General features: G+C 41.4%; 1 protein-coding gene across 1 annotated transcript; it reads left to right on the plus strand.

Annotated features, from left to right (window-relative positions):
* Positions 1-1,430: 1,430 nt before the first annotated feature.
* Positions 1,431-14,942, plus strand: LOC134490078 (keratin, type II cytoskeletal 5-like). Its single transcript, XM_063292962.1, is given in 10 exon segments — positions 1,431-1,611; positions 1,717-1,886; positions 5,370-5,495; positions 5,497-5,585; positions 7,156-7,216; positions 8,413-8,508; positions 9,804-9,968; positions 11,931-12,056; positions 12,840-13,060; positions 14,849-14,942. Coding segments are annotated over 10 exon segments (1,329 nt in total).
* The last annotated feature ends 11,815 nt before the right edge of the window (positions 14,943-26,757 follow it).

Consider the following 26,757-nt stretch of genomic DNA (forward strand, 5'->3'; position numbering starts at 1 on the left):
CAAATATTATCAACAACATTGGAAAACATTTTAAGAATTGAGTTAGATTCAGATTTACCCGGAATGGAGTGATCTCTCTTGTGCAATTTGACTGGATTCTCCAGGCTTGCCCTGAAGGTGAAGTTAGGGACAGAAGATGGAACTGGTAAATGTTCACTTCTCTTCTGAGGAACCTGGGGTAAGTCTGTCATGTCCTCAATTCTTAACTTTCTCAGTAGAAAGAATGTTGTTCTGACTTCTTTGTCATGTTCTTACATGCTGAATAATGCAATTTTTAAAGACCAGATGTCAGGAAGTAAGAATATGTAATTAAAGGAGAAATAAAAAAGATACTGCAATACCATCTGTCAAGTTTCATATTTGATGTGGATGGAATTCCAGGGCAAAGACAAGGATTTTGGACTATATACTCAGTTCCATTAGAATTAATTGTCTTGGGAGAGAAGCATTAGCAGCTGGATGCAAAACTCAAGCATCTTTCAGTCAGCTTCAAAACAGATATAGCTCATTGTGGAAAATCTTAGTAAATTTGGTCAGTGAAAAATAAATCAGTGATAATGAAACTGATTCCCACCCCCCTGCCCCAGAACCTCTGCAATTAGTTTATAGAGCCAGTTTGGCATAGCGGTTAAGGTGCTGGACTAGAAACCAGGAGACCATGAGTTCTAGTCCTGCCTTAGATATGAAAGCCGGCTGGTGATTTTGAGTGTCATTCTTTCTCTTGGCCCAACCTACCTCACAGCGTTGTTGTGGTGAAAATAGGGAGAGAACATTATGAATGCCGGCCTTGACTTGTATAAAACAAAGGCAGAATACAAACCAAATATTCTTGGTGGAGATGAAATTGATGGGAGATTTCTCAGTTTCACCTCTACAGCACACTGATCAGCTTTCTTCTTCCTTACTGCAGAGTGGGGAGGGGAGGGGAAGACCTTTCTCTCTTTGCTTATATTTCTATCAATTTACTTAATGTACAGCAGGAGGATGGAATGATATTTGTGCATCCAGACTAAGGGCACTATCAGAGAAGGAAGCCTAACCTTTGGCGTGGAATACAAAGTTTAAGGAAAGAGAAAATATTTCACATTCCAATCACGCTTTGGCCATAAGAACTTTCAGTTACCTTGAAAATATTAAGAAAAGGGAAACAATAATAAGGCAAATGTTGAATGGCAACACTTCATTTCGAAGAGCTTTCCTGTTCCTTTTTATTCTTGCCTAGCACTTTTTGTTTCCTTCCTACAACAGCCTCTGGGGTCAAGATTTTGCTGCCAGGCTAGGCAGACCTGGCAATACCCTAAATTAACACTGCCAACCTGTCTCTCTTGCTGCATATAAGGAGTTGCTTCAGGTCTTGCATGAATGGAGTTCCTTCATCCGCTATTCTCCTCCTGTGCCTCCCATTCTTTTCCAAGCACTCTTCTGACACAATGGGCCAGCAGCTCCTCCGTCACGCCAACCGCCAAAGATCTTTCACATCAATCTCCACCATTGGCTGCAGTGATGGTATCCAGATCAGTGGGGCACAATGTACCTCAGCCAACTGCACCTTAGAAGGGGGCAACAGCAGCAAAAGTTTCCATAACTTTGGGAGAAATGACAGGATCTCCTGTTACCTGGGCCACCAGATGAGAAATTATACAGGTGGTAGCTTGGATACAGGAAGTATCACAAACCTCAGCTTTCCTTCAGGTGGCTACAACTTTGAATACCCAGCTGTTCCCAAGACAAGCTATAGAAATGAGGGGTTGTTTGAGGTTAGTGTTGATAAACACCTCTTAGAACCTCTCTATCTGGGAGTTGACCTACATGATCATCAGATCAAAGCCCATGAGAAGGATCAAATGAAAGACCTGAACACCCAGTTTGCTTGCTTCATTGACAAGGTGAGTTAATCCTTCTCTCCCCACCCACCCCCAATTTTGATTTGAGGCAGAAGGAACTGTACACATGGCTGAATATTCAGGGATTCAAAACAAGAATCATAATATTTCCTTAGTTTTGTCATCTCATCCCAGGAGGTATTGAGTATTATGTTATGTATAAGGATTTAGGATACTAAGGCTTGGTTTACACGTGTCTTTGCAAAACAATAAGGTAGCTGTGAGCATCATGAGTGAATGGTTCACAGTTTCTAACACAGAATTGAGTATTTTGTGATTCAGCATATTGTGGGAACTAGGCCATCACCTAAAACTGCAATATTGTTTATTTGTTTAGACCTAGCATGTTACATGCACACAGCAATTATGTTTTGTTAACCTAGGTTTAGAATTTAGCATGCTCTGGGAACCCACCCAAAGTGTAAACTGATTCAGGTGGAAAAAGCAAAGTGTTTGGAGAGGTTAGTGGAACAGAGGTTTTGACTGTAGGAATTTGAAGTGAGTTCCATCAATGACATCCCATTAATAACACTGAGGACCAAACCACACCTTATTTGGGAGTTCTATGGTTGGAATTCTGGGTCTGGGATTCTCACTGTAATTTATTTTTTATGTAAAAACAGACAAGGGAGATAGCACATTTTTAAAAGCATCAGGTCTCCTGTCCCTCCCCCACAGCTTATTAGTAGACCTGGAAGCAGAGTGATCTAGGCAAGACCATGGTGTTAGAGGAAAACTGCACAGAGACACAGACCCACACAAAATTAAGTTTGACCTAACAAAGAAGAAGACGAGTCAAGTTTGAATTGTTTCTTAAGCCAAGCTTCATGAGTTTAAACTGAGTTTGAGTTTCACTGTCTTTAGCCTAATCTACCTCATAGAGGTGCTGTGAAGATAAAGGATGAGGCCTTTAAGGTAGAAGCCCTGAGCTTTTTGGTAGCATGGTGGGGTGGAAGAGTATTCATTGTGTCACATTTTCCACTGAGAGGTCTTGATTGAAATCTCAGCTACATTTTAGTGCCTCTCTGGGAGCTCCAGGTTCAATTCTGTACTTTTGTAGCCCAGACCTGGAAGCCCTGTTTGATGCTAGCTGCCTACACCTACAATTCATAAAAGTTAAAAAGAAGGAATAGCTGGAGGAAAGGTAACGTACACCTTTACTTTAACTATATGGGGAGATAAAAATCTTTGTTCCTGAACTTCAAAGGACCCACCTCAAGCATTCATTTGCAGAATGGCTGAATTCCAAAATTCAGATCAAAGCTGAAGCAATAAAAGGCAGTGAGTTTTTTCACACATCTGGAAAATGTTTAGTAAGGCTCAGGGTTTCCAAGGTAATGAGAGTGATTTGAAGGAAAGGTTACATCTTAAGACTGCTCATCCTTAAATAAAACCCTGCTCACAAGGAATTTAAACTGGCAGATCTGTATATATGATGCAGGCGTGGAGAGCTAGTGATCTAGATGTTACTGAACAAAGACTCCCAGGAGGCTCAGCTGGCATGTTCAGAACAGAGGATGATGGAAGTGTAGTTGAAGAAATATCTGGAGGACCATACATTTCCCACCTCTTAATATACTGCAATCCACTTCCACTATTTTTGAAGTAAAATTGGATGTTTTTTTCAGCATAGTAAAATACAGGCATGCTATTTCCACACGTGTTTGTTCATATCTATGACATCCATGCAGGCAGCTGTCATATATGACACAACCATATGCACATATACACACAAGCCTTCAACATCACTGCTGCTTTTGCTGCCAATAATATTAGCATTCTCTTCCTCCAAAGACCTTAGAGGACATAGATAGGTCTCACACAACCCTAGGAGGTAGATTCAAGGGGCAGTAGTTGGCCCAAAGTCTTTCAGTCACTTTCACACTTGAGAAGAGGTTTGAACTTAGCTTATCATACTGATGTTCTCCATCCTTACAAGATTAGTGAGAAGCATACTCAGGGCAAAGAGTGTTGCTTCCTTCAAGGAGTACTTCAGCCCAAGCTTCTTGTTGTTTTAGGAGTGAAAATCCAGATTCCCACTTCAGGTTTGGATGCATGACCCATCCTTGCTAAGCAAAATAGGCCCTTGAACATTAGAAGCCTATGGTGGTTTCCTACCATTCCAACCGGCAGGGTTCTCCGTCCTGCAGATTCCCCTGATATAGCCTTTGCTCTTCCAGCAAAAAGACTATATCAGGGGAATCTGCCGGATGGGGAGCCCTGCCGGTTGGAATAGTAGGAAACCACCATAGGCTTCTAATGTTCAAGGGCCCCATAACATCGACCTGCCCAGTCATGCAGAGAGGGCATGCTACGTACCCCACTGATAAAGGAATTCCACCTGGCAGGGTCCAGGAGGCGGGCCTTCTCTGCAGTGGCACCCGCCCTTTGGAACATTCTGCCCCAGGAGGTGAGACAGGCCCATTCGCTTCCGAAAGAACCTAAAAACCTGGTTCGGCCACCTCGCTTGGGGTGGGAGGGGTACCAGTTCATCTTGGGGGTGGCTATTATAGATCTCTCCCCAACAAACAAGATCTTCACTGCTGGATTTTATATTTTCTATTGTATATTTATTTGATTTTATGGACTATTTATACTGTAATTTATGTGTTTTAACTTTGATTGTAAACCGCCCAGAGTCCCCTTTTTGGGGGAGATGGGCAGTGATGGAAATTTGAAATATAAATAAATAAAAATAAATATAAAATTGCTGATTTGTCTGATAGCAGCTGTGGAGAAGATTGAACAAGGATGCCTCAGTTTCCTCAGCTTCTTGGGTTCATGTTCAAGATACAAAATCAACACTGAGTCACTTCAAGGAATTACTGACATCCACTGGGTATTAGTCTGAGCCACCCAAATGTGCCACAGAAGAACAGCAAGTTCATTAACAAATCAAAAGCTCCTCCTACATGCCCACAGAGTCATCCAAAGAGAAGGCAATTTATTGTTGCTGTGCCCGAGTCACTGCCTTGGGCTTTACTTCAGTTCGGGCAGCAGCTGCTGCACCAGGACCATTAGCTACATTTGGCTAATTCAGTCAAATAATAAATCACCTCTTAGGGGAAAGAAGGCACCCCACATCTGAGAGGGTCTTCCTTTGGAACTCACTACTGCGTTATGTCTCTAAAGTGGTGGAATGAGATTGAAGCTGGGCTCAATCTCCACCCATCCAATTTCTAGTGGGCTAGATGGTATCAAGGAAGCTCCTCCTGTTCCTGAAATCCCCACTCCTTTCCACCATCTTTTATTGGCTGAGAAGAGGTTGGGAGGGATCCCTGAGGGCTTTCTTTGGTGTAGAGGAAAGTAATGGTGTAAGTGAGGGTTACATTAGGTTGGGAGAATTTAGCATGTTGAGTTAGGGACTCTTACAGGGCACGTGAAGCTTGTAGGTCAAAGGTGTCCCTTTCCTGGATAAAGTCTAAAACGTTGTTTGCTTCCCAAAGCGTCAGCAATGGACCAAGTTTTATCCTCACTGCATTTTAGGTCAGAGATCTGGAACAAAGGAATGAGATGCTGGTAACCAAGTGGGAGCTGCTGCAAAACCAGAAGATTCCAATAGTTAAGAAAGACTTGAACCCTCTGTTGGAAAACTACATCAGCAGCCTGAGAAAAAAAACTTGACTGTATGTTGAATGAAAAGAATAAATTGGGAAACCAGCAGAGAACAATGCAGGACCTGACTGAGGAGTACCGATGCAGGTAAGCCATCCCATAACAAGGTTGATAATGCATTGTGGTTATTCCTTGCAATGAGTGGATGCCAAAGGATTCTAACCCCCCTCAAAACTCTTTGCACAGAAGAGAGACCTAGAGAATATGGCTGCAAATATTGCTTCTCTTCCTTCTCTCCTCTCAGCAATAGCTAGTGATAGAAAATGGGTGACAATTTTGAGATATTGCAAAGTTACCTTCAGCTAGGGGTGGGCAGCACTTCAGATTCCATCCTCAAATGCTTTTGAGTATTCTTATTTAGTTATTAAATATTTATTTATTTATTTATTGTTCAAATTATTTACCGCCCATCTCCCCCAAGAGAGGGATGCATGGATACAAATGTTGTTCCTGTCCACAATTCTTTAAAGCAGCCGCATCTTTGACTGTGAAATAATGTGGATTTAAGGAATTAAAGAATTGCAATCAGGTGCTATGTTTATGTCTCTGCATGCTCTGAAACAATTTTTGTTGTTGTTGTTGGAATAAAACTGAAGTATTATACAGACTTAGTGTTTCCCCACCTCATACTGAACACGTTTAGTGACCATTTCCTTATCTGGAGGGGAATCCTTAGCCTGGCATCATCACATAAGGCTTTTGACAACTTCAGCGCTTCCTTCAGATTATGTCCACTAGTTGCAGGATCAATGGAATGATCACTGGCCCCACATTTGAAGTTGTATTGATCCTTGGGCCCTGATACCCACACATTCCACTTCCACACCATGTACAGCAACCTGGGTGATATCTGCCAACCTAGCAGTTTGAAAACATGCAAATGTGAGTAGATTAATAGGTACCGCTTCGGCGGGCAGGTAACGGCGTTCCGTGTAGTCATGCCGGCCACATGACCAGGGAAGTGTCTACGGACAACCGCCAGCTCTTCGGCTTTGAAACGGAGATGAGCACCGCCCCCTAGAGTTGGACATGACTGGACTTAATGTCAAGAGAAACCTTTACCTTTACCTAGGACACACTCCAGCATCTCTGACAGATAAGCATCTAGTCTCTGTTTGAAGACCTCCACTGAAGGAGAACTCACCATTTCATCTTCAGGAATACAGTCAGGAAGTTCCTCAATGTCTAGCCTAAACATCCTTCCTTATAATTTTCACCCATTAGTTCTGGTCCTGCCCTTTGGGACATTAAAGAATAGGATTTGGGGGTGTTATTTTGTTTTGAGCATGAGTACTTTGTTACACCTGTAGTTAGTTTTCTCCCCAGGCAACATTCAAAATGAATGCTATTAGGTAATGTAGAATGTGGGGCCTGGGTGGTGCATTGGTTGAAGTGCTAGGCTAGGACTGAGACAACTCAGGCTGAAAGCTGCCCTCAGCCATGGAAACTTCCCAGGTGACTTTGGGCCAGGTTATTCTCAGTCCAAGCTACTTTACAGGATTGTTGTTACATGAAAATTGGAGGAGGAGTGCTACGTACAATGTCTTGAACCTCTAGTAGAAGGCAGGCTATAAATCAAACAAATAAAAGAAGGAACTATTACTACACTGATTCCTTTTCTTCTCTGCCTTGTGTTTGCTTTTTGAAATCATGCAAGATATAAAGAAGAAGCTCATAGGAAAGCACACGTAGAAAATGAGTTTGTCCTGCTCAAGCAGGTGAGTAAGTCAGGTAGTCTACCCAATTTTTTTAAAACAGGTATGTTAGCAAAAATGAAGGAATAAAGAGGGGAGTTGCCTATAGTTATTTAACTTTAATTCTAGTAGCAGAGATGAATCCAGTTACATCCAAACTCCTTTTGGTAGAGAGCGTGCAATGCCCATTGCTGTCGCACTGACATCTGCCAGCTATAGTCTCGATTTAAGAAACACCAACCTATTGCTCTGTTCATTCCTAAGGGGTTTTGTATGCATGTTCATACTAAACATGCAGAGAATGACTGACTCTGGGCCCTGTCCATGCATTAAAACACAGATCAGCCTATACGTGCATCCATAGACACATGGCTGCAGGGACCTATGGTTTCAAAAAGAAAAAAAGTCCTTATTAATTTATGAGCATCTGTATGCTGCCTCCTCTCATGATTCTAGATACCTTACAATCAGGCAAAACTGCTTTAAAATATTCATAAAACCAAATCATTAAAACCAATAAATAATGCTAATAAAACATTAATAAACACTGCTGCTGTTGCCAGGCAGATCCAAGTGCTCTCCTAAAGAAGACTGTTTTTACCATTTTATGAAATGTCATTGAGGTAGGGGCACATATAACCTTGGGGGCAAGCTCTTCCAGAGAGAGGAGGCTACTGCTGTGAATGTCGTTCTCATAACTTGGTTGCATACTGCTGTACATATGGGATTCTGATGTGCATGGATGCATTATCATGGATGTGTGTTTCTGCACATGTCTAACAGGAGAACATGCTTCCATCATATTCATTCTGTGCTTAAAGAAGAGGTCTCTGTATACAGAGAGCAGGCATAACAAGAGAACAGGACAAATGCGTACTGCATGACAGAAAAATGATGGAAGCAAATAAAAAACAAAACAGCACTCCATTCAAAATGCAAGTGTTAACTGAATCACAGAATATAAGGATTGGAAGAGTCTTTGAAGATTATCTATCCTCTGCCAAGTGCAGGAATCCACTACTGCAGCAAAATCCATTTTGCCAAATCTGTCTCACCAAACTCACTTCTGGAAACTTTGAAAGAAGTTCTGTAGTACAAAGATTCAGAATCCAATTTGTTTTAAATGTTCTTCCCAAAGATTGGAATCAGATCCCTCATTACTATTCTCCTTAATTTTGAAATTACATATGATTTTATCAGTGTCTTTTTTCCCCCTCCAGGAAGTAGATAATGCATTTAAAGAACAGAAGAAGCTGGAACTGAAGAAGGAATTGTTGATAGAAAATAAAGAGTTCCTGAAAATTTTTTTTGCAGAGGTCTGTATCTTCAAATTGCAATGTGAGAAGCAACTCTTAGGCATCAGAACCAAAATTTTCATTGCATATCATTGATAGCTCAGGTATATTTACTGGACAGTAATTATTGCAAACAACAGTGATTAGGTATACAAGCTAAGGTCTTTTGAAATGCCAAATATGTTCTGTACACTAAATTATATCCCTCCCTCCCTTCCTCCCATCCATCCATCCATCTATCCAGAGATCTTACTGGTCCCTCTGCCATTATTTTACTAGGGAATTTTACATAGGGATCACTGTCTTTCAACAGACATTGTCTTTTTTCAAGGATTGCTACCCCTTCACCCTCCTCTACTTTCTCCATTCTGGGGACACAGGAAGGACAGAAAGCTCCAGCTAGCAACAAGCTCCTTGGGTCTCCTTTCTGCTGCCTTAATACAGCTAGAGAGAATGAATCTAGAAAGGAAGTTATGGCTGAATTAATGAACGTGCAGTTACGGCTGAGCAAACAACAGTCTCTACTTCTGAAATTTGCATCAAAACACCTACATTCAGTAGCAAACTGCTGTAATTCCATTGTGTACTTTTTGGTTCTTTAAAAAAAACAAATTAAAAGGGAAAATAGACCTGTTGGTGCCCTTATTGAAAATTTCCAGTGCAAATTGATGGACTTTTCATAGTCCTCTGAGAATCCCCCATCTTTTTAAAAGTACATTTGGAATTTGATTATAGGATTCTATGTTAGCCAATCATAACCCTACAAATCATTTTTTTGTATGATTTGTATGAGATTTTGTATAATTTCTATGAGATCCAGTTTGGTGTAGTGGTTAAAGTGCTGACCTAGAAACCAGGAGATGGTGAACTCTAGGCCTCCCTTAGGCATGAAAGATGGCTGGGTGACTTTCAGCCAGTCCCTTTCTTTCAGCCCAACCCACCTCACAAGGCTGTTGTGGGGAAAATAGGAGGCAGGAGTTTTAGATATGCTCACTGCCTTGAGTTGCCTACAGATATAATTAGATATAGATGATATAGATATAGTCAAGAAAGATAGATAGATAAAAAAATTAATTTACGAAGTGTTTTGCTAGATGAGCTTGGAAAGGTTGATGAGATTGTGACATAAAAAAAGAGACAGGTTTGACATCAGGTGTATGCCAGCAGTGATCTTGATTAAAATGATGTAAAGATGCCATCAATTGCTCAGAAATGAGATGTGCAGATTAGCTTTGATCCTTTCCTACTAAATAGACTGCTGATGTCACTTCCATTGCTGTGAGTGATGATCTCAGGCAGATTCTGTATACTTCCAGGAACTTGCTGTATTGAATTGCCATCTCTCTGACATATCAGTGGTGCTCAATATGAACAACACCAGATGTTTGGACATGGATAACCTCATCCAGAACATTGATAGTTGGTATCAGAGCATTGCCCAAAGAAGCAAGGAAGAAGCTAATATTTTTTACCAAAACCAGGTATGAACCTGAGGCATGGAGTGGATGGTTGACTCTTCCCGTTTTTAGTGTTCATCTAGGTAACCAGAAAATAAAACCAGAATCTCTCAGGTTCTGATTTCTGATTTACATCTTCTTGTTAGCCAACTCTTAGCTTACAGGTTTCATATTACCCAAGGATACTCTGTCAGCCTTTGATCCAGATCAGCACAGCACTTTCTATCTGTTAATTTGAACTATACTATTCATGGGTAAAATGAGCACCCAGCTTGCTGGGGAAGGCGATGACTGGGGAAGGCAATGGCACACCACCCTGCTATAGTCTCACAAGAAAACGTCGTGAAAGCGGCGTCCCCCCAAAGGGTCAGGCATGAGTCGGTGCTTGCACAGGGGACCTTTCACCTTTCACATTCATGGCAGTGGTGGCAGCTGTCCACACCAAAAGACCCATGGATCTTTCACGTAAAGCCAAAGGATAATTCTAAATCAATCAAACGTATTGTTCGGCCTAGTAGGTAACTATAAGGATAGTAATGTAATAACATAATTAAAGTAGCTAATTAAAATATCCAAATCAGTTCGCCTTATGAAGAAGCAATTCTCATATCCTTTCACTAATCTTTTCCTCAATTGCTGAGCCATTGCTATTCCTGTAAATATCAGCAGCAGCAGTTGCAATAGGGAGATATAAGTTACTTCATTTTCATAAGTGGTGTCAGTTCAGCTTACTATAGTAAATATTGTAATGTTTATTGCTTGTTACATCATTTGCTAGGATGTTTTAGAGTATTTCTTCTAAAAATCCTAGTAATAAACTAAGACTTCACCAATGAATCAAAATAGATGGTGGTTTTAGTTTCCCCACCCCACCCACTCATATTTCTCACCCTGTATGCAAATATGTCAGAGAGGGGTAGGCAGCTATTATATTTGCAAGATGTACTTTTTCTTAAAATAAAACTCCAAGGCTCAACATTTGGAGCTTAGTGTTTGCAGCCTGGAATTAAGGATCTAAGCTCAGCAAATTATTCTAAGTAGTATGACAAAATGAACCTCAGTTATATCCACAAAAAAGCAAGCAAACAAATCCACACCTCATCATCACCCCCACCTCCAAGTTTTGTTGATTTCAGGTGTATCATTTAGGATAGCTGTGAGAAGGTCATTTTGTTGCTGCAATTGATAAACAATGGGTACCCAGACACCCTTACTGACTTCTTGAAAATCTACTAAAACTCTACCTGTTAGTAGATTCTTCTGAATCTTGTATTTTCTCAAGAAGTTCTTACTGCAAGTGCTGGGGGAGGTGGGGTGGGGTGGGAGTAACTTTCCTAGCATTTTTCCCACATGTGCAGTCTGTTTTTTTCTGAACAACCAAATGTGGATCTGTTGGTTGTGACAGGAATTGATCAACTGGCTTGTCACCCAAGCCTGACGTTGGGGTCTGACAGAGGGTGACTTGCCCAGAGTCACCCAGCCGGCTTTCATGCCTAGGGCACAACTAGAACTCATAGTCTCCTGGTTTCTAGCCTGGAGCCTTAACCACTACATCATACTGGCTCTTGGTGGAAAAACCTATACAGAAGGCAATTCTGAACCATATGTATTTTGATACATTAGTGAAAGGAAGGGATCACATAATTATTTAGCTTTTGCAGCTTATTTTGAATAAACCCTCTTTTTGCTGTAAGCATTCTGTCATACTCTTTTAGTGAAGACCTCAGAAATATGTCCTGAGGAACTTCACAGTCTTGTGACTCAGCTAATCCCCTCAGATGAAATCAATTAATATTTGTACAGTGACAAATGATTCAGTACTGCTTATAGGAAAAGATGGAGTTGCCAGTTCCCAACAGAAACTTTGCTCAGGGGAACCCTGGTCATCTATACGAAAAGGCTGAAGTTCAAGAGCCAACGAGGTAGAACCTTTAACATTTCTATGTCATAGTTCCATTGCTCTTCTGTCTTCTCTCTGGCTATTAGATTGTGGATCTTCAGAACAAAAAATGCCAGTGCCATGAAAGCCTGCAAAAAAACAGTGATGAAATTGCTGAGTTGAACCGGTTAATCCAGATAATGCAGTGCAAAGCAGATGCTGAGAAGAAAATGGTCAGGAGATCCTTTTGTTCCCAGATTTGAGAGAGGCTTCCCTTGGTACAAGATCAAAATTTAAAATTTAAAGATACTGGCTTGCAGTCTAAAATACCATATAGATGGATTCCCTCTTTTGCTGCCGTGGGGTCAGGCAACAGTGATATGGGGCTAAAGAACTATGTCAGACTGAGGTGGGGAGTAGATGCCGGAAAACTACAATTCGCACATCCTGATTAGCATGGCCAATAATGAGGCACGATGAGAGTTACAGTGGAAGCTATATTTGAAAGTTCATAGGTGATTTACAAAGACCACCCAGGATTTAGTCATAAAAATGAGAGTTCTACATCCTTGATATGTGACAGTGAAAAACACAGGGGGTGAGCTCACTCTTTTGTAGCACCAGCAGATATCTATCTTCTACATAAAGGTGTTCCTATCTGGTGGAAGAAGAAATACTTACAATGCTCAGGGTAAACTTTACAACTCTGTTGTTCTTCAGAGGATCAGATTTCATTCTGGGCTGAAGAAAAATTCAGTTCCTCCCACCAACCATCCACCAAGCAATCCACTTTTTGCTCTTCCCTGCATGGATCCCCAAGCTCCCACCCAGAACCCAACCGTGGGGTGTGAGGAGAGGGGCTAGCTCTTTTTACTGCTGCCAGGTACAATAGTGGGTATAGCGGGAGGGATGAAAGGAGGCTTCAGAATCAACTGAAAATAAGGGGCAGAAAGCATAAAAATATTTTTTGTAGTTTTGTGAATGGAAGACGGAATTATTTTATCTTACTTCTGCAGACTGCTGCTTTGCAAGTAGCCATTGGGGATGCTGAACGTAATGGAGACCGTGCTCTAAAAGAAGCTCGAGCAAAGCATGTAGAGCTACAGAATCGCATGCAGAGTTCCAAGGACCAACTGGCTTCCATCTTACGGGATTACCAGGACCTCATGAATACCAAACTGGCCCTGGATATTGAGATTGCAACATACAAGACAATGCTGGAGGGAGAAGAGAACAGGTGAATCTCACAGACAGAGTCTCAACGTAGGACGGATGGTTTTATTTACCACTTTACTGTCCTCGGCAGCAGCCACTGTGCTGGGGGTGGGGTGGGGAGTTAAACGGCTCAGTCCAGCAAAAGCAGCAGTGTGCCATTACGATACAACGCCTGCCTCTTTTGTATGTTTGTCTTGACATCACACATATGTGCAGATGGGGTGGAGCTTGTAGTGCAAGGGAACACGATCGCACCCAACTGTTGTTGTGCCACAATAACTAAATGAAGACAGGCTTTTAATTCCCTCAACAGTATAGCTGAGAGACATTAGAAGACTCTATAGGTCATTAGTGGGGATCCTGTCTGAAGCATGCTATTCTTCATCATAAAAGGCGTTCAGCCACTACAGTTCTGATAGTGTGTCTGTTTATTCAGATAGCTAAGATAGGAGGAAGTATCAACGTGTCCAGCAGCCATTGCACTTGCAGCAGCCATTGCACAAATACGCCCAGACAATATATTGGGGGAGAGGGGTTCGGTTCCTGTTCGGTTGTCTTCATCTCATTCTGTAAGGGAGAAGGCCTTAAGTCATCCTTAGTTGTTCTTGTGTTAAAGCTATTCTTTTGCTCTTAAACTGACAATATCCAGGACAGCTGCAAGGTGTGTAAAATCTGTTGTACTTTGCCAGCCGTTACATGGGAGGCAAAGTTGGGCAGCTGGCAGTGACTGGGAACAGGCAACAGAAGCAGTATAGCTTACTGTCAACTCATGGATGAAGAGCACTTCAACTAAGCAGTGGGGAAAAGCCTTCAATTCTCTTTCAACTGCAAAGGAAATGAAAAATAATGGTAAAATGCTAATCAAGTGTACACACAGCAGCCTCTCCCGCAAGAGCTTTGCAGATTAATCTCACATTCTGGTTTCATTGTGAGATTATACTGAATCTCAAATTAAATTCTCAAATTTTATTGAGAAAAATCTCAAGTTATACTCAGGGAGCTTTAAAAAGGCACCAGACTAGAAGTTTCTTGAATACTATTCAAGAAACCTGCATTCTCTTCAGGATCAGAGACTGTGTGTGTTAGAATCTGTTTCTGAGCTGTTGTACTGCCCATAAGCATTCAAGAGGGACCTGGTTTGTTCTGGTACAAACAGAACCCTGGTTTAGATGGGTCCTTGGTCCAATCCAGCATGTTTGTTTCTAATTCTAGGCCTTTCCTTATATTCTTAACCCCGGCCTTAACTTTCAGCCAGTTATGTGGTCTTTGGCTAGTCATTGCCTTCAGCCTTGTACTTCTTTTGCAGTATAGGGATGATAATTACACAGATCTGTCATATAAGGCCAATGGGATGATGTAAGGACAAGTATGTGCTAGTTCAGTTTTAGCTAAAGGCAGCATGCTCTCAAGCACATAAAGCTGCTATCCCTCAAACTGGTGCCCTCTGGATGAACTTAGTACAATTCTCTGAATTCTCAGCCAAGATGGAAAACTGTTGTAGTTTCAGCTCATCTGGAAGACAACAGTTTTATTGTTCAGATATATCACTTTTGCTCTTTGTTCCAATGCATACTTGGGACTGCGTGTGTGCGTGTGTGTGAATGTTTTTTTTTAGTTTTTTAAAAGCACATTTTTAAAAATTCACCAATTCGTTATTAAAGAATTTCCATGTTGGTAGCAATTCCAAAACTAATTTGAAAAATTCGTATCTGTATTACACAGATCTTTAAAATCTCAGAGCAACTATGACTATACAGTGTAAAAAATATTTGGCTTTTCCTTCTTTTTTTTCTCTCCTTTATTTTAACAGAATACGTACAGGAGGACCCATGAGTCTGGGCAAGGAATCTGAACATTCTTCTAATCTTTTCTCTGAGCATTTTGTTTCATTCCATTCAATTTAAGATCCAGGATATGTCATAAGAATCACTCACAGAATCATTTAATTCTTTTACATTAGTCACAAGTGTTTCATGTTATGGAGTGCATTAGATGGAAGCAAAACCAATCATTGAATGCATATATGGAATTTGATTGCTGTCCATATGAAACTCCAGAGGAGAAGTTGCATCTAATCAGTATGACTGCTAGAGAATTTGTAGAGTCTGGGTAGCTATGCAGATTAGTACAAAGAGGAATTGGGGCTTCACCATAAATTGATCACACGAAACAATGGTTTTGTCTGAATGTCATGATAAGCCACTATTTAGTGTAACAAGAATGAGCTTAGTCTCCCTTCAGGCACAAGTAACCCCTTCTTGTCTCCTCCACTGATTAGAAGGCTTGACCTCCATTTTTTATGAGTGGCAATAGTAATAAGCTATAGTTAACTGTGGTTGTCTCAAAGCTGTCAAATTTGAACCATTATTTATAAAGCTGGTTAGTTTTCACTAATATCCCTAAGAATAATTGAATCCCTAAGAATAATTGAGTTATTTATAAAAATAATAAAGGTGGGATAAAAATAAATAAATAAATTTAAAATATGCACATCATGTTCCTCTGTAGATTTTATCTGAGTAGTAGACTGTCATGCGCTGCCTACCTCCGAGTAACACATAGACACTGATTCCGTTGAAGCAGGCTCTGGTTTATTCGTAGTGTAGATACAGTAGTAGAAAAAAGCTGAGAGTGACAGGAGCGCGCCGGTGCGGGGTTTAAATACCCCGCACCGGTCAGCGCCCCCTCACTCGCGGTTACGTCACCCCCCCTTTGTCCAACATGCTGTCTTGCCGGTAGGTGAGGGGTTTCGAGGCCCCGCTGGCGCTCCGGGATCGCCCATCATCAGTTTCCCTATTCCTCCGGTGATTGCTGCCAGCTGGGCGATCTCCGTTGCGCTAGCGCTAACAGCTTGGGTGTGCCTCGCGATCCGCTTAGCCATTGTATCTTGTTCTTTAGTCTTTGTAAGTTGATGGCTACTTATCTTGAGTCCCTTCCCCTGTTTCCTTGTTATTGTCATGTGTGCCATTGCGCTGATGTCTTCAGCTCAACGGCACTCATGACATAGACATGTCCTCAAAAAAATATATACAGGTCCATCGGTTGTTTGTAAGATAATGGGGCTCTATCTTAATATTCCCCAATACAGAGCAGTCTTCTGGGGCAATGTTCTGACCTGCTTCAAGAATGGACAGAATATATCAGGGATGGGCCAACATGAGGAAGCCAACTGCATCACCTGTTGGCCTATGCAGTGCCAGGATGTATATAAAAGCTTGACTTCTGGAGACTCAATTATCCAGACCAATCTGTTTTCTTGAAACAAAGCCATTCCCCATTGCTGTTCCTGCATGGGGCTCATCATTTGTATGGGTTAAAATGATTGATGCAGTCATTGTATGGGATTGATGGATGGCAAAGAACAAATCTGAAAATATCTAGCTAATTCATCCCTCCATTTGTCTCATGCCCAACTGTCATAATGATTGACTTCCTGTGGGTCAGTAATATTATATAGGATCATGTGAAGATCCCATCTTCTATAAAGCCTAGTGTTTTATATCCACGTACCTGGAATTATTATTATTATTATTATTATTAGTCCTGACATAGAGGAAGACAGGGAAAGTAAGCGAAAAAGAGAAAGTGTCAGAGATTCTTTAGATTAGCAGGCAAAACCATGTCTGCTTGGTAGGGAATTGCAATGCCTTTCAGCTATTGTTCACCCACTTAGTGGAGTGCTGCTATTGTAGGATGCCAATTCATTTGGCAGCTGGTAGCACATATTCTGATTATTAGATCTATGGCAGGGAAGGGCCACAGCTTCCTGCTTTTCCTGACAGGTTCATGGATCACCACCTGGGTTTTGCTTTGCATGAGTGGACAGCATGCTCAGAATACAGCATGGGAGATGATCACTTCCTGTTTTGGAAAGAGATCCAGTGATGTAGTAGAGACTTATGTTAAAAAGTCCATATGTTATAACTTGTGTTATAGTCCATTCTATTTCCAAGTTTACACACCTGCACCACCAGTGGGAGCCTGAGGTTCTGCTCCAGATTGTCCAAGTTCTTTTTTAATACAAGCAAAAGAAAAAGGCTCCACTTGCACAACTTGTATGGGCCTAAGTAACTCAAAGTCTATTTTCAGCTGGAAGTGGCAGTGCAAGAGACATAGAAAGGAAGAGACATAGATAGACAGCTGCAGCATGAGCCCACTATCATGGAAAAGCCAGCATGTAGGGGAAAAGAGGATGTATTTCTATAAATGCAGAGTGCATCAATGCCTTAATAGTAGCTCTGTCCTTTCCCATAGGGATGCACTGGGTGAATTTTTTCTGGATTTTTTTCTCTGGAGCCTCTGGCCAGATCTGAACATTTTCAAACGTGACATTTCTTTTTCTGGTTTCTTGCCCCACTCCAACTGCTTTGGGAAAACAGAACGGTTTGTTGATGGACAGAACAGCAAGTTCTGAGCCCCTTTACATAACTGATTTTCAACATTCCATTGTTTTGGAAAAAATAAAACAAATAGTGTGTTGTTATAAAAGCCGGTTAATGAAGTTAACTAAGGCATCAATTTGCAAGTGTTGCACTAAGTCAGGAATATCAATACCTTTGGTCTTCCAGATGTTGCTAATCCCCAATTCCCACTATCTTTCACAATTGACCATGCTGACGGGGGTTACAGGGGATTATGATAAAGCAAAATGTGGAGGGCTATAGATTTCCCATCTCTGTCCTAACTGGTAGCTTATTGTACCCAAAATGCTGGCAAATTTTCCTATATATGTTGGCCTACCAGGAGAAACCTGACCTCTTCTTGTTCCATTAGGGAGAATCATGGCTATCCTTCACATCACTTGTTTTACCTCTGTGTTTTCCTGTTGACTTATTGACTTATTCCAAATTGTTTTTCATAAACAACCAAGCCTAACATGAAATAAAAACCTTCAGTCAGTAAATTCTGTGCAACGCCAGGAGACAGCAAGAGACTGATTTTTTTCTTAGAACACTTTACTTTTTGCAATTTGTAACCAGGTACACTTAAATGTCCACTACTGTTATCTATAGCACACATTAAGTTGAAAAACAAAGTTTTGCTTCATCTTCTTAAATGTATCTAACTGCAATAATGTGTTCATTATGTATGCTAAACAATACACCTTATAGTAAAGGTAAAGGTTTCCCTTGACGTAAAGTCCAGTCAAATCCGACTCTAGGGGGCGGTGCTCATCTCCGTTTCTAAGCCTTGGAGCCGGCATTGTCATAGGCACTTCCGGGTCATGTGGCCAGCATGACGACACGGAACGCCGTTACCTTCCCGCCGAAACGGTACCTATTGATCTACTCACATTTGCATGTTTTCGAACTGCTAGGTGAGCAGGAGCTGGGACTAGCAACGGGAGCTCACCCTGCCGCGCGGTTTCGAACCACCGACCTTCCGATCGACAGCTCAGCGGTTTAACCCGCAGCGCCACCGCGTCCCTATAATACACCTTATACCTTGGTTAAATAAGTGCATATTTTGAGAGTATGGAAAGGGTTTTATTATTGTCTAACCAGCTAGGTGTCTAATTTGAACAAGTGGACTATGATAGCTATTAAACACCTCTCTGCTCTCTCAGCCTGTTGTTTAGAGTATGTTTTAGACTGATTCAATCTGAGTAGTAATGCTGGAATAATTAGACCCTCAACGAATCCATTTTACAAGAATACTCCACCTACTGGAGGAAGAGAAACATTAAAAACAAATGGGCACATAATTCATAGCGTACATCTTGAAGTATTTCTTGGTTTAACAATAGGTTACAAAAATTGGTATATTAACAAAAACAGGAGGGAGGGAGGTGCATATAAAAATGCACGTATTTAGCATTTTATATGCCAAAAATACCATTCCTTTTACCACTAATAATTATAGTTGTTTTTTAATCAGTTTTTGATTGCTCATACTTTATTTCTGGATTGTTAGAAGCTGGGGGGGGGGGTCCTTATGGGACAAAAGGCAAATAATAATAAATAACTTTATATTATTATTATTATTATTATTATTAATATTGCATCTGATTCTATCTGCCATGCCTCAACTATCATCCCTTGATTCCAAATGCAGGTTTTTCTGACTCAAAGTTTGAAGGCTGAAGCAAGAAATGCTGATGGATTTTGAATCTTTGTGACTATCCAGTCACTCCCAAGATGTAATCAAAAGTTACCCAAAGATAACTTCATAAACCTACCTCTGCATGTCAAGTTCTAAACAAGCGATTTCTAAAAATAATAGTTTAAGTAACATCTTTGAGAGCATTAAAGCAAGGAGTTTCTGGTTTAGTAAATGAGCCATTAAAGCAATGAAAGTAAATATTTTCCTCTTTCATCCACGTACTAGTTTAGCACACTTCCTGAATGTGGATGTTTGGTGCCTGGAGCTGGAGTCACATATTACACAAGAGACAGCAAAGAGACTGAAAAATTTTGACTGCAGCTTAATCAGACTTTTTTTTTCCTGTGTAACCCCCCCACCCCCCCTTTCAATTTTTTTACAAGGAAGTCGAACAACAAACCTCTCTGAAATTCACACAAACAAATCTCTTCCCTCTCCATCAACTCTTTAAAGGAATTGTGTCATTTTCACTCTACAGCAAACAGATGGAAAGTTATCAACTATAAGATCTTTGGCAGTACAGTATTAACACTTTGCCCAGCCTTAGTTTTATCCAAGTGACTGATGCTGACAGAGGTCCACAGTGAGAGACATTTTGAGGTGTTTTGTCACCATGTTTTTCATGGTGATTTATTATCCTCTAAAAGCAAAGTGGAACTTTGCTAAATCCTACAGGCAGGGGTGTCTGCAGGGAATGGGTCAAAAAAGTCAAGATGGTGGCTGCAACCATGTGATGAAAACCCTGCATGCAAAATGGGGGCAGGGCTTGAATCACATTGTGGTTGCCATCTTGACTTTTTTGACCCCCCCTGAAGACACCCATGCCTACAAGGAAATCAGCTACATCCAACATGCCAGTTTGACTCAAGATCAACTAACAGCAGAATGTGCAGCAGGGAAATCATCAAAAAGTCATTGCTGCAACCAAGCAATAAAAACCCTGCATGCAAAAAGGAGGCAGGCCTTGAATCACACGGTTGTGGCTGCAATCTTGACTTCTTTGACGGTCCCTGCAAGATGCCTCTGATGGGCAGACCATTCCACTTTCTCCAAGCCATGCTCTTTCACACTCACTGACTTTCTAATTACATGAGCACTCACAGCTCATAAATGAAAATACATATATAAAACATATTGTTTGCTTGCTTGCTTGCTTGATTTATCTATGTGTATGTTGCCTCAGTCACTGAGATAATTCCAGCTAGCTTACAGATACTATACAATTAAAACCTTCCCATTTTCCTAAGTCCTGGGTGCAGTAGAAGCCAAATGGGCCTCGGAGATATACAATGACGCACATGCACACACTGAAGATGGTTCCTGGGAAGTGGCTCCTTAAAGAACTGAGGCTGTCTTGAAACAGAGGGTCCACACTGACTCTGGTTGCTCCCCCCACCCCCAATTCCAAATGGGAAAGGACTGAAAATCTCATGGAAGGGCTATTTCAAGGCTCTCTTGGTGTCTTGAAATAGGGGGGGGGGTTGAGGGAGGGGCTGGGGGTGGTTTCAACTGTGGTCTTCAGAAATCTCATCGCAATACAGGGGTGAGTCCTTTAAGAGGCAGTGTGGTGTAGTGGTTAAGGTGTTAGACCATGAGCGGGGAGACTCAGGTTTTAGTCCACACTCAGCCAGGGGAGCTCACTGGGTCACTGTGGGCCAGTCACACACTTTCAGCTTCAGATACTTCATTGGGGCATTGCTGGGGCAGGGGGAATGAGGAGAGGGCATACGGTGTACCGAGTGTTGAACTTCTGAAAGAAAGGCTTTCAGAAGGGATAGAAATCTAACTGTAATGAGGGAAAAGGCATCTTTCAGAGGTACTTCGCTTCTGAGGTAAGGAGAACCTAGGAGTGACTGGAAAATTAGATCCCCTTGCTGCCGCCACCCCTTGGTTATAAACCACTTTCTCTCTTTCCCACCAGCCCTCTGGGGAACCAGAAGATTGAAATCCTCACCCCACCCAGGTAAGGCTAAATTACGGGAAGGACAACCAAACAAAAACTCTGAGGAGTCAACAGCCCAGCCAAGCTGAGGCAGGTGCTAGGAGGCCACTGGTTAATGCCAGGATTTAAACAAAAAATACAAGTTATTAAAGGTGCCAAAAGAAAATAAGGTTCCATGCATACAACACACAGTTTAAATACAAAAAAACTCTAATGCAATTCCAACTATAGCTAAGTATCTCAATTTTCAACCTTGCCTGAGGTGACCCCTTCCTCCAGGACTCCATCCAACTCTCTCACAAAGGACCCCCAAAACTACTCCTGCCCAACACCTGACAGAGCCCTTCTTTTCTTTAATGGCTCACAGGAGTCAGGTGACACTCTCTGGACATTTAGGGCTGGCTTGTGATTTAAAGGGCCAGCTTCCCCTCACTATGCTAACAAAATACAGGTAGTCCTCGCTTTGCAGCCACAATGGGGACTAGCAACTCTGTCACTAAGTGGAAAATCACATGGCTGCAACTTACGATTTTACCTCTGCCTTCTCTATTTAACTCTGCTTGTTGCAAGCCAGTTGCAAAGTACACAAAATGGCAATCATGTGACTGTGGGATGCTGTGACAGTTGAAAATGTAAGAATTGGTTGCAAAGCTATTTTTTTCACCATCACAACTTTGAATGGTCACTAAATGAAGCAGTTGATAAGCGAGGACTACCTGTAGATAAGTGCTATGCTATTGATGTAAATTCTAATAGAGATGGTTCACTCAGACAATGGAAATTACTAATGGTGGTGAAAATTACTGATGATTCAGGACGCTGTTTAAGAAATCCCTCCATGAGAATCTCTTTGGTTTTAAATCAAGGAAATCAAAAGTTGGCATTCTGGTGTCTTCCAAAGTCACCACTAATTATTACATATAATAACCTGAGCTTTTAAAAAAGGTAATTTGCAGGATTAACTCATACAGTAACTAATGAGTCAATTATCCGGCGTTGATATGCTAACAAGTAAGTCAATTTCCTTTGTAGGCTTTGATGTGAAATGCATAAGATGTTGGCAGATGCTGGGAAAGCCTTTAGCCCAGGAGAGGTCAAAAAAGTCACACACCAAGCATTTCTATAAAAATAATTTATTTACAGAAAGCAAAAACAAAAGCAAAACATTTAAAGGACTTAGCCCCCTTTGGAGCAAGCCTTGCTGAGCTACATTTCCAGCAGAGAGAAAAAAGGAAGTGAGAAAACAAGTCCGGGCAGGTCCTCCCCCCAGGCTATTTTGCATGAAGCACGTGCGAGGAGACAATCACTTGCAACCTTTTTCACCCGGCCAAAATGACTAGGATATAGCAGTCTTAATCTGTTAGTAGGAAAACCTCAACACTCCCCTTTTTACACTACAGATTAAGATGCATAACCAATCTTCTCTGACAACTTTATATGTCTTTCCATTCACATTACTTTACCATTATCTCCCCTTTGGTTTAACAGAAAGTTACCATTCTTCCTGTTTTTTTTTTTTTTTTCTTCAAACCTAGGTTGTTATAATTCCAAGGCTTTTTAATGTGAAATGGCTTTTTATGCAGGCTTCAGAATCAAGCCTTTGTTTTTCTGTTGATGTGAATAGCAGCAAATCATCAACATAAATGCACAGATACATACAGCCTTGTTTGTCCTTCTTCATATATACACAGGGATCTGCTTTTGCTTTTTCAAAACCAAAATTCTGCAGTTTTTCATCTACTTTTTGGTTCCAGGATCTAGCAGCTTGTTTTAACCCATAGATTGACTTCTGCAGTTCACAGACTAGATTCTCCCCTTTTTCATAGCCAGGGGGTTGCTGCATGTATAATCTGTGGTCTAAATCACCATAGAGAAATGCAGTTTGAATGTCATAGTGGTTAACTGACATTCCCTTGAGTGCAGCAACTTTTAACAGTAATCTAATTGATTCACCTTTAGTAACTGGTGCAAAAGTCTTGTCATAGTCTAAATCTTTCCTTTGAGTGAACCCTTTTGCAACCAACCTTGCTTTATATTTTTGGATTTTGCCATCAGCATCCCTTTTCAGTTTGAAAACCCACCTACAACCCAGACAGCGTTCATTGGGAGGTAGATTTACCAGTTTCCATGTTTTATTTTCTTTCAAGGATGCTAATTCCTGTTGCATGGCAGAATGCCAATTTTGTGCAATCTCAGGTGGTAAAGCATTCACTTGTTCTAAAGACTCAGGTTCTGTGAATATGTGAAAAGCCTTTACTGTTTCAGCCTGAAAACGTGATGGAGGAACGCCTTTATTACTCCTCTGAGATCTGCGAGGTAATACAGGGCTTAAATTTTGACTCCTATCACTTTCCTGAGAAGCATCTGTCTCATCAGACAGATCTTCAGTTTGCTTTTCTGGTTTAATGTCCTCATCAGGCAAAAGATCACCATCAGCAAGTCCTTGCTGTTCTCTTGTGGTGGTCAGTTCAACTGGAGAGCTAGAATTTAATCTCCCCCAGTTTTGTTCAGCAAAAGAAGCGCTTTTGCTAATTATTAATTTCTCTCCCATTATGAACCTGTAGCTCCTCTGGCTTTGTTCATAGCCAACAAAGATGGCTTTCTTTGTTGTGGGGCCTCCTTTCCTTCTCTGCTGTTTTGGAATGTGAACCCATGCAGTGCTACCAAACACTCTAAGATGGCTTACCTTTGGTTTCACACCATAAAACAAATGGAATGTAGTGTCCTGAATCATAGAGTTATACAACCTGTTCTGAACATAAGTGGCAGTCGATAAAGCTTCTCCCCAGTACTTAAAACATAATCGTGAATCTTTTAACATGCATTCCATCGCGTTTTGCAAGGTTCTGCCCTTTCTTTCAGCAACACCATTTTGCTGTGGGGTGTACGGGTTAGAAAGAATTTGTTCTATCCCTTTTTCCACTAGGAACCTTCTGAATTTGTGAGAAAGGTATTCTCCTCCTCTATCACATTGGAGTGCAGATACAGGCCTAGGGAATTTTCCATATGCCCATGTCACAAAACTTTTAAATTTCTCAAATGCCTCATCTTTATGTTTTAAGATGTAGATAAATGTGTATCTTGAGAAATCATCAATGATGGTCATTGCATACCTTGCTTGTCCAAGACTTGGAGCAAAAGGACCAATAATGTCAGAGTGTACAATTTCCAAAGGTCTAGTTGTAACTCTGTCACTGTGCTTACTCACAGGAGCTTTTAGTGTTTTGCATTCTTTGCAAACTACACAGTCTAAGTACTTATTACAGGGTTTTATCTTTAGGTCAGCACACAGCTGTGGCATTTGTGCTATATACTTGAAATTAGCATGACCAAATCTCCTGTGCATCAGGTGTACACATTGGTCATGATATGGTGTGTTGCCAACTGCAGCCTTGCAGCTTGGCTTCCTTGCATTTTGCACAATGTACAAGGAGTCTTTTAACATACCAGTAGCACACAATTTCCCATGTTTACGTATCTCACAACCATTTTTCTTAAATGTTATGATATACCCTGTTGCAGCCAATTGTGCCACAGATAAAAGGTTTGATTGTAAATTTGGCACATACAACACACCTTTTACAGTTTCTCCTAAGCTGGATAAATACAAGTCACCTTGTCCCATAATTTTGGTGACAGACCCATCAGCCAAAGATACACTTTGTCTTTCAGTTTTAGACAGTGACACAAAAGAGCTTTTACAATTACATAAATGACAACTGGCCCCAGAATCTAACACCCATACATCAGAATTACCCTTCTCAGCAACCTGTGCAATTTGGGTTGTCTGAAGAGCCTTCTTCTGTGTTGCCCTTGTGTTCTTCTGCTCTGTTTTTCTACTCTTGGATCTCATGGCACAGTCTCTTTGCAAATGTCCAGCTGAACCACAAGTGAAGCATCGCTGGCTGGCTAGTGCTGTGGCTTCAGGTTCCTTTCCCTTCTTTTCCCTCATTTTCTGGTCTTGCAGCTTTCCAGAAGAGATGGGGGGGGGATCTTTCCTCTCTCTTCTCCCATTCAGCGAGTAAGCGCTGTGTAACATACAATGGGGTGAGGTCTGCTTCAGGCATAGCCTCCAGGGTACAAATCAGCGTGTCCCACGTTTCATTTAGTGAGGACAGGAGGATATAGGATTTTGTGAGAGGTGTAAATTCCATTCCTCTCTCCTGCAACTCAACAAACAGCTGCTGAATATAATGCAGGTGCTCAGGAAGGCTATCTCCTTCTGCAAGGTAGGCTCTGTACAGCTTTTTCGTCAGAGTAACTTTACTCCCTGCTGTTGCCTTTACATATAAGTCTCTCAAAGCGTCCCAAAGTTGCTTTGCAGACTGCATGCCTCGCACGTGGACTAGCTGATTGTCCTCAACTCCCAGGATAATGGTGGCTCTAGCCCGCTCATCCTGTCTCAGCCATTCAGCATTGGGATTTTGGGGGGTTTGCTCACCAATTGGCAGCCAAAGATTCTCTCTGCGAAGATACATCTCCATCTTCAGGGCCCAATTCAAATAGTTGGTCTCTGATAGGCGCTCCAGAGGCATCGCTGAGGGCTGGGAGGTAGCCATGGCTTCTTCCTTCTTTTGCAAGTCACCTCAGCTAGCTTCTAAGTCCTGCAGACCGGCAGTTGCTGGAAAATCTCCAGGTGGCTCCAAAGAAAATCTTCACAGGTCTTTGCTACCTGCCTTTAAATTTTGCATGAGGTGTGGAGTTGATCTCTCTTTTCTCTCTGGGTTTTACTGGGCTGTTTACTGGGCACATAACCTGTTGGCAGATGCTGGGAAAGCCTTTAGCCCAGGAGAGGTCAAAAAAGTCACACACCAAGCATTTCTATAAAAATAATTTATTTACAGAAAGCAAAAACAAAAGCAAAACATTTAAAGTACGTAGCTCCCTTTGGAGCAAGCCTTGCTGAGCTACATTTCCAGCAGAGAGAAAAAAGGAAGTGAGAAAACAAGTCCGGGCAGGTCCTCCCCCCAGGCTATTTTGCATGAAGCACGTGCGAGGAGACAATCACTTGCAACCTTTTTCACCCGGCCAAAATGACTAGGATATAGCAGTCTTAATCTGTTAGTAGGAAAACCTCAACATAAGACTGGGTATGCTAAACTAGGAAACTTTGTAAGACTCAAAAGTAATTTTACAGAGCTGAAGCTGGTATAGCAAACTGCATCTAAATTATTGGGGTGGGGCTTGGAGTATAAGAAAAAGGTCAAGAAGTTAGATTTGTTATGAATTACGCAGAAGAAATTAGAGGGTGAAGGCCTTTCTTGGAAAATATTAATAAAAAATAGGTTTATCTTCCCAATCCAAAATGTGCAGCGAAGACCAGGTACCAGGTGCTGGCAATGTTGGGAGCCTGTGGAAAATGTCATGGGCAGTCTCTTGGACTGGTTGCCATGGTGAGGACTTGCCCATTCACAAAATGGCTGCCATAATCAACATAGTTACAAAAACACCCATTTGTCCTTTTGTTTTGGTCTGTACAGGTTGTCACATTTCCGGACAAAGCACTGGTGATACCCAGCCACCATTTGCATTTTATAAGAATAGCTAAAACTTCTACCTGGAGCCCAAGATCATGCAAGAAGCTAATGTTTTGTTTTGCAGCAGTTCATATTACTGTAATTGTTTCCTGTTTGTTTATTGGTTTTTTAGTATCTTAAAAATCAAGGCAAGAGAGT

This window comes from Candoia aspera, chromosome 2 (genome assembly GCF_035149785.1).
Source record: "Candoia aspera isolate rCanAsp1 chromosome 2, rCanAsp1.hap2, whole genome shotgun sequence".
In the NCBI taxonomy this organism is placed as follows: Eukaryota; Metazoa; Chordata; class Lepidosauria; order Squamata; family Boidae; genus Candoia; species Candoia aspera.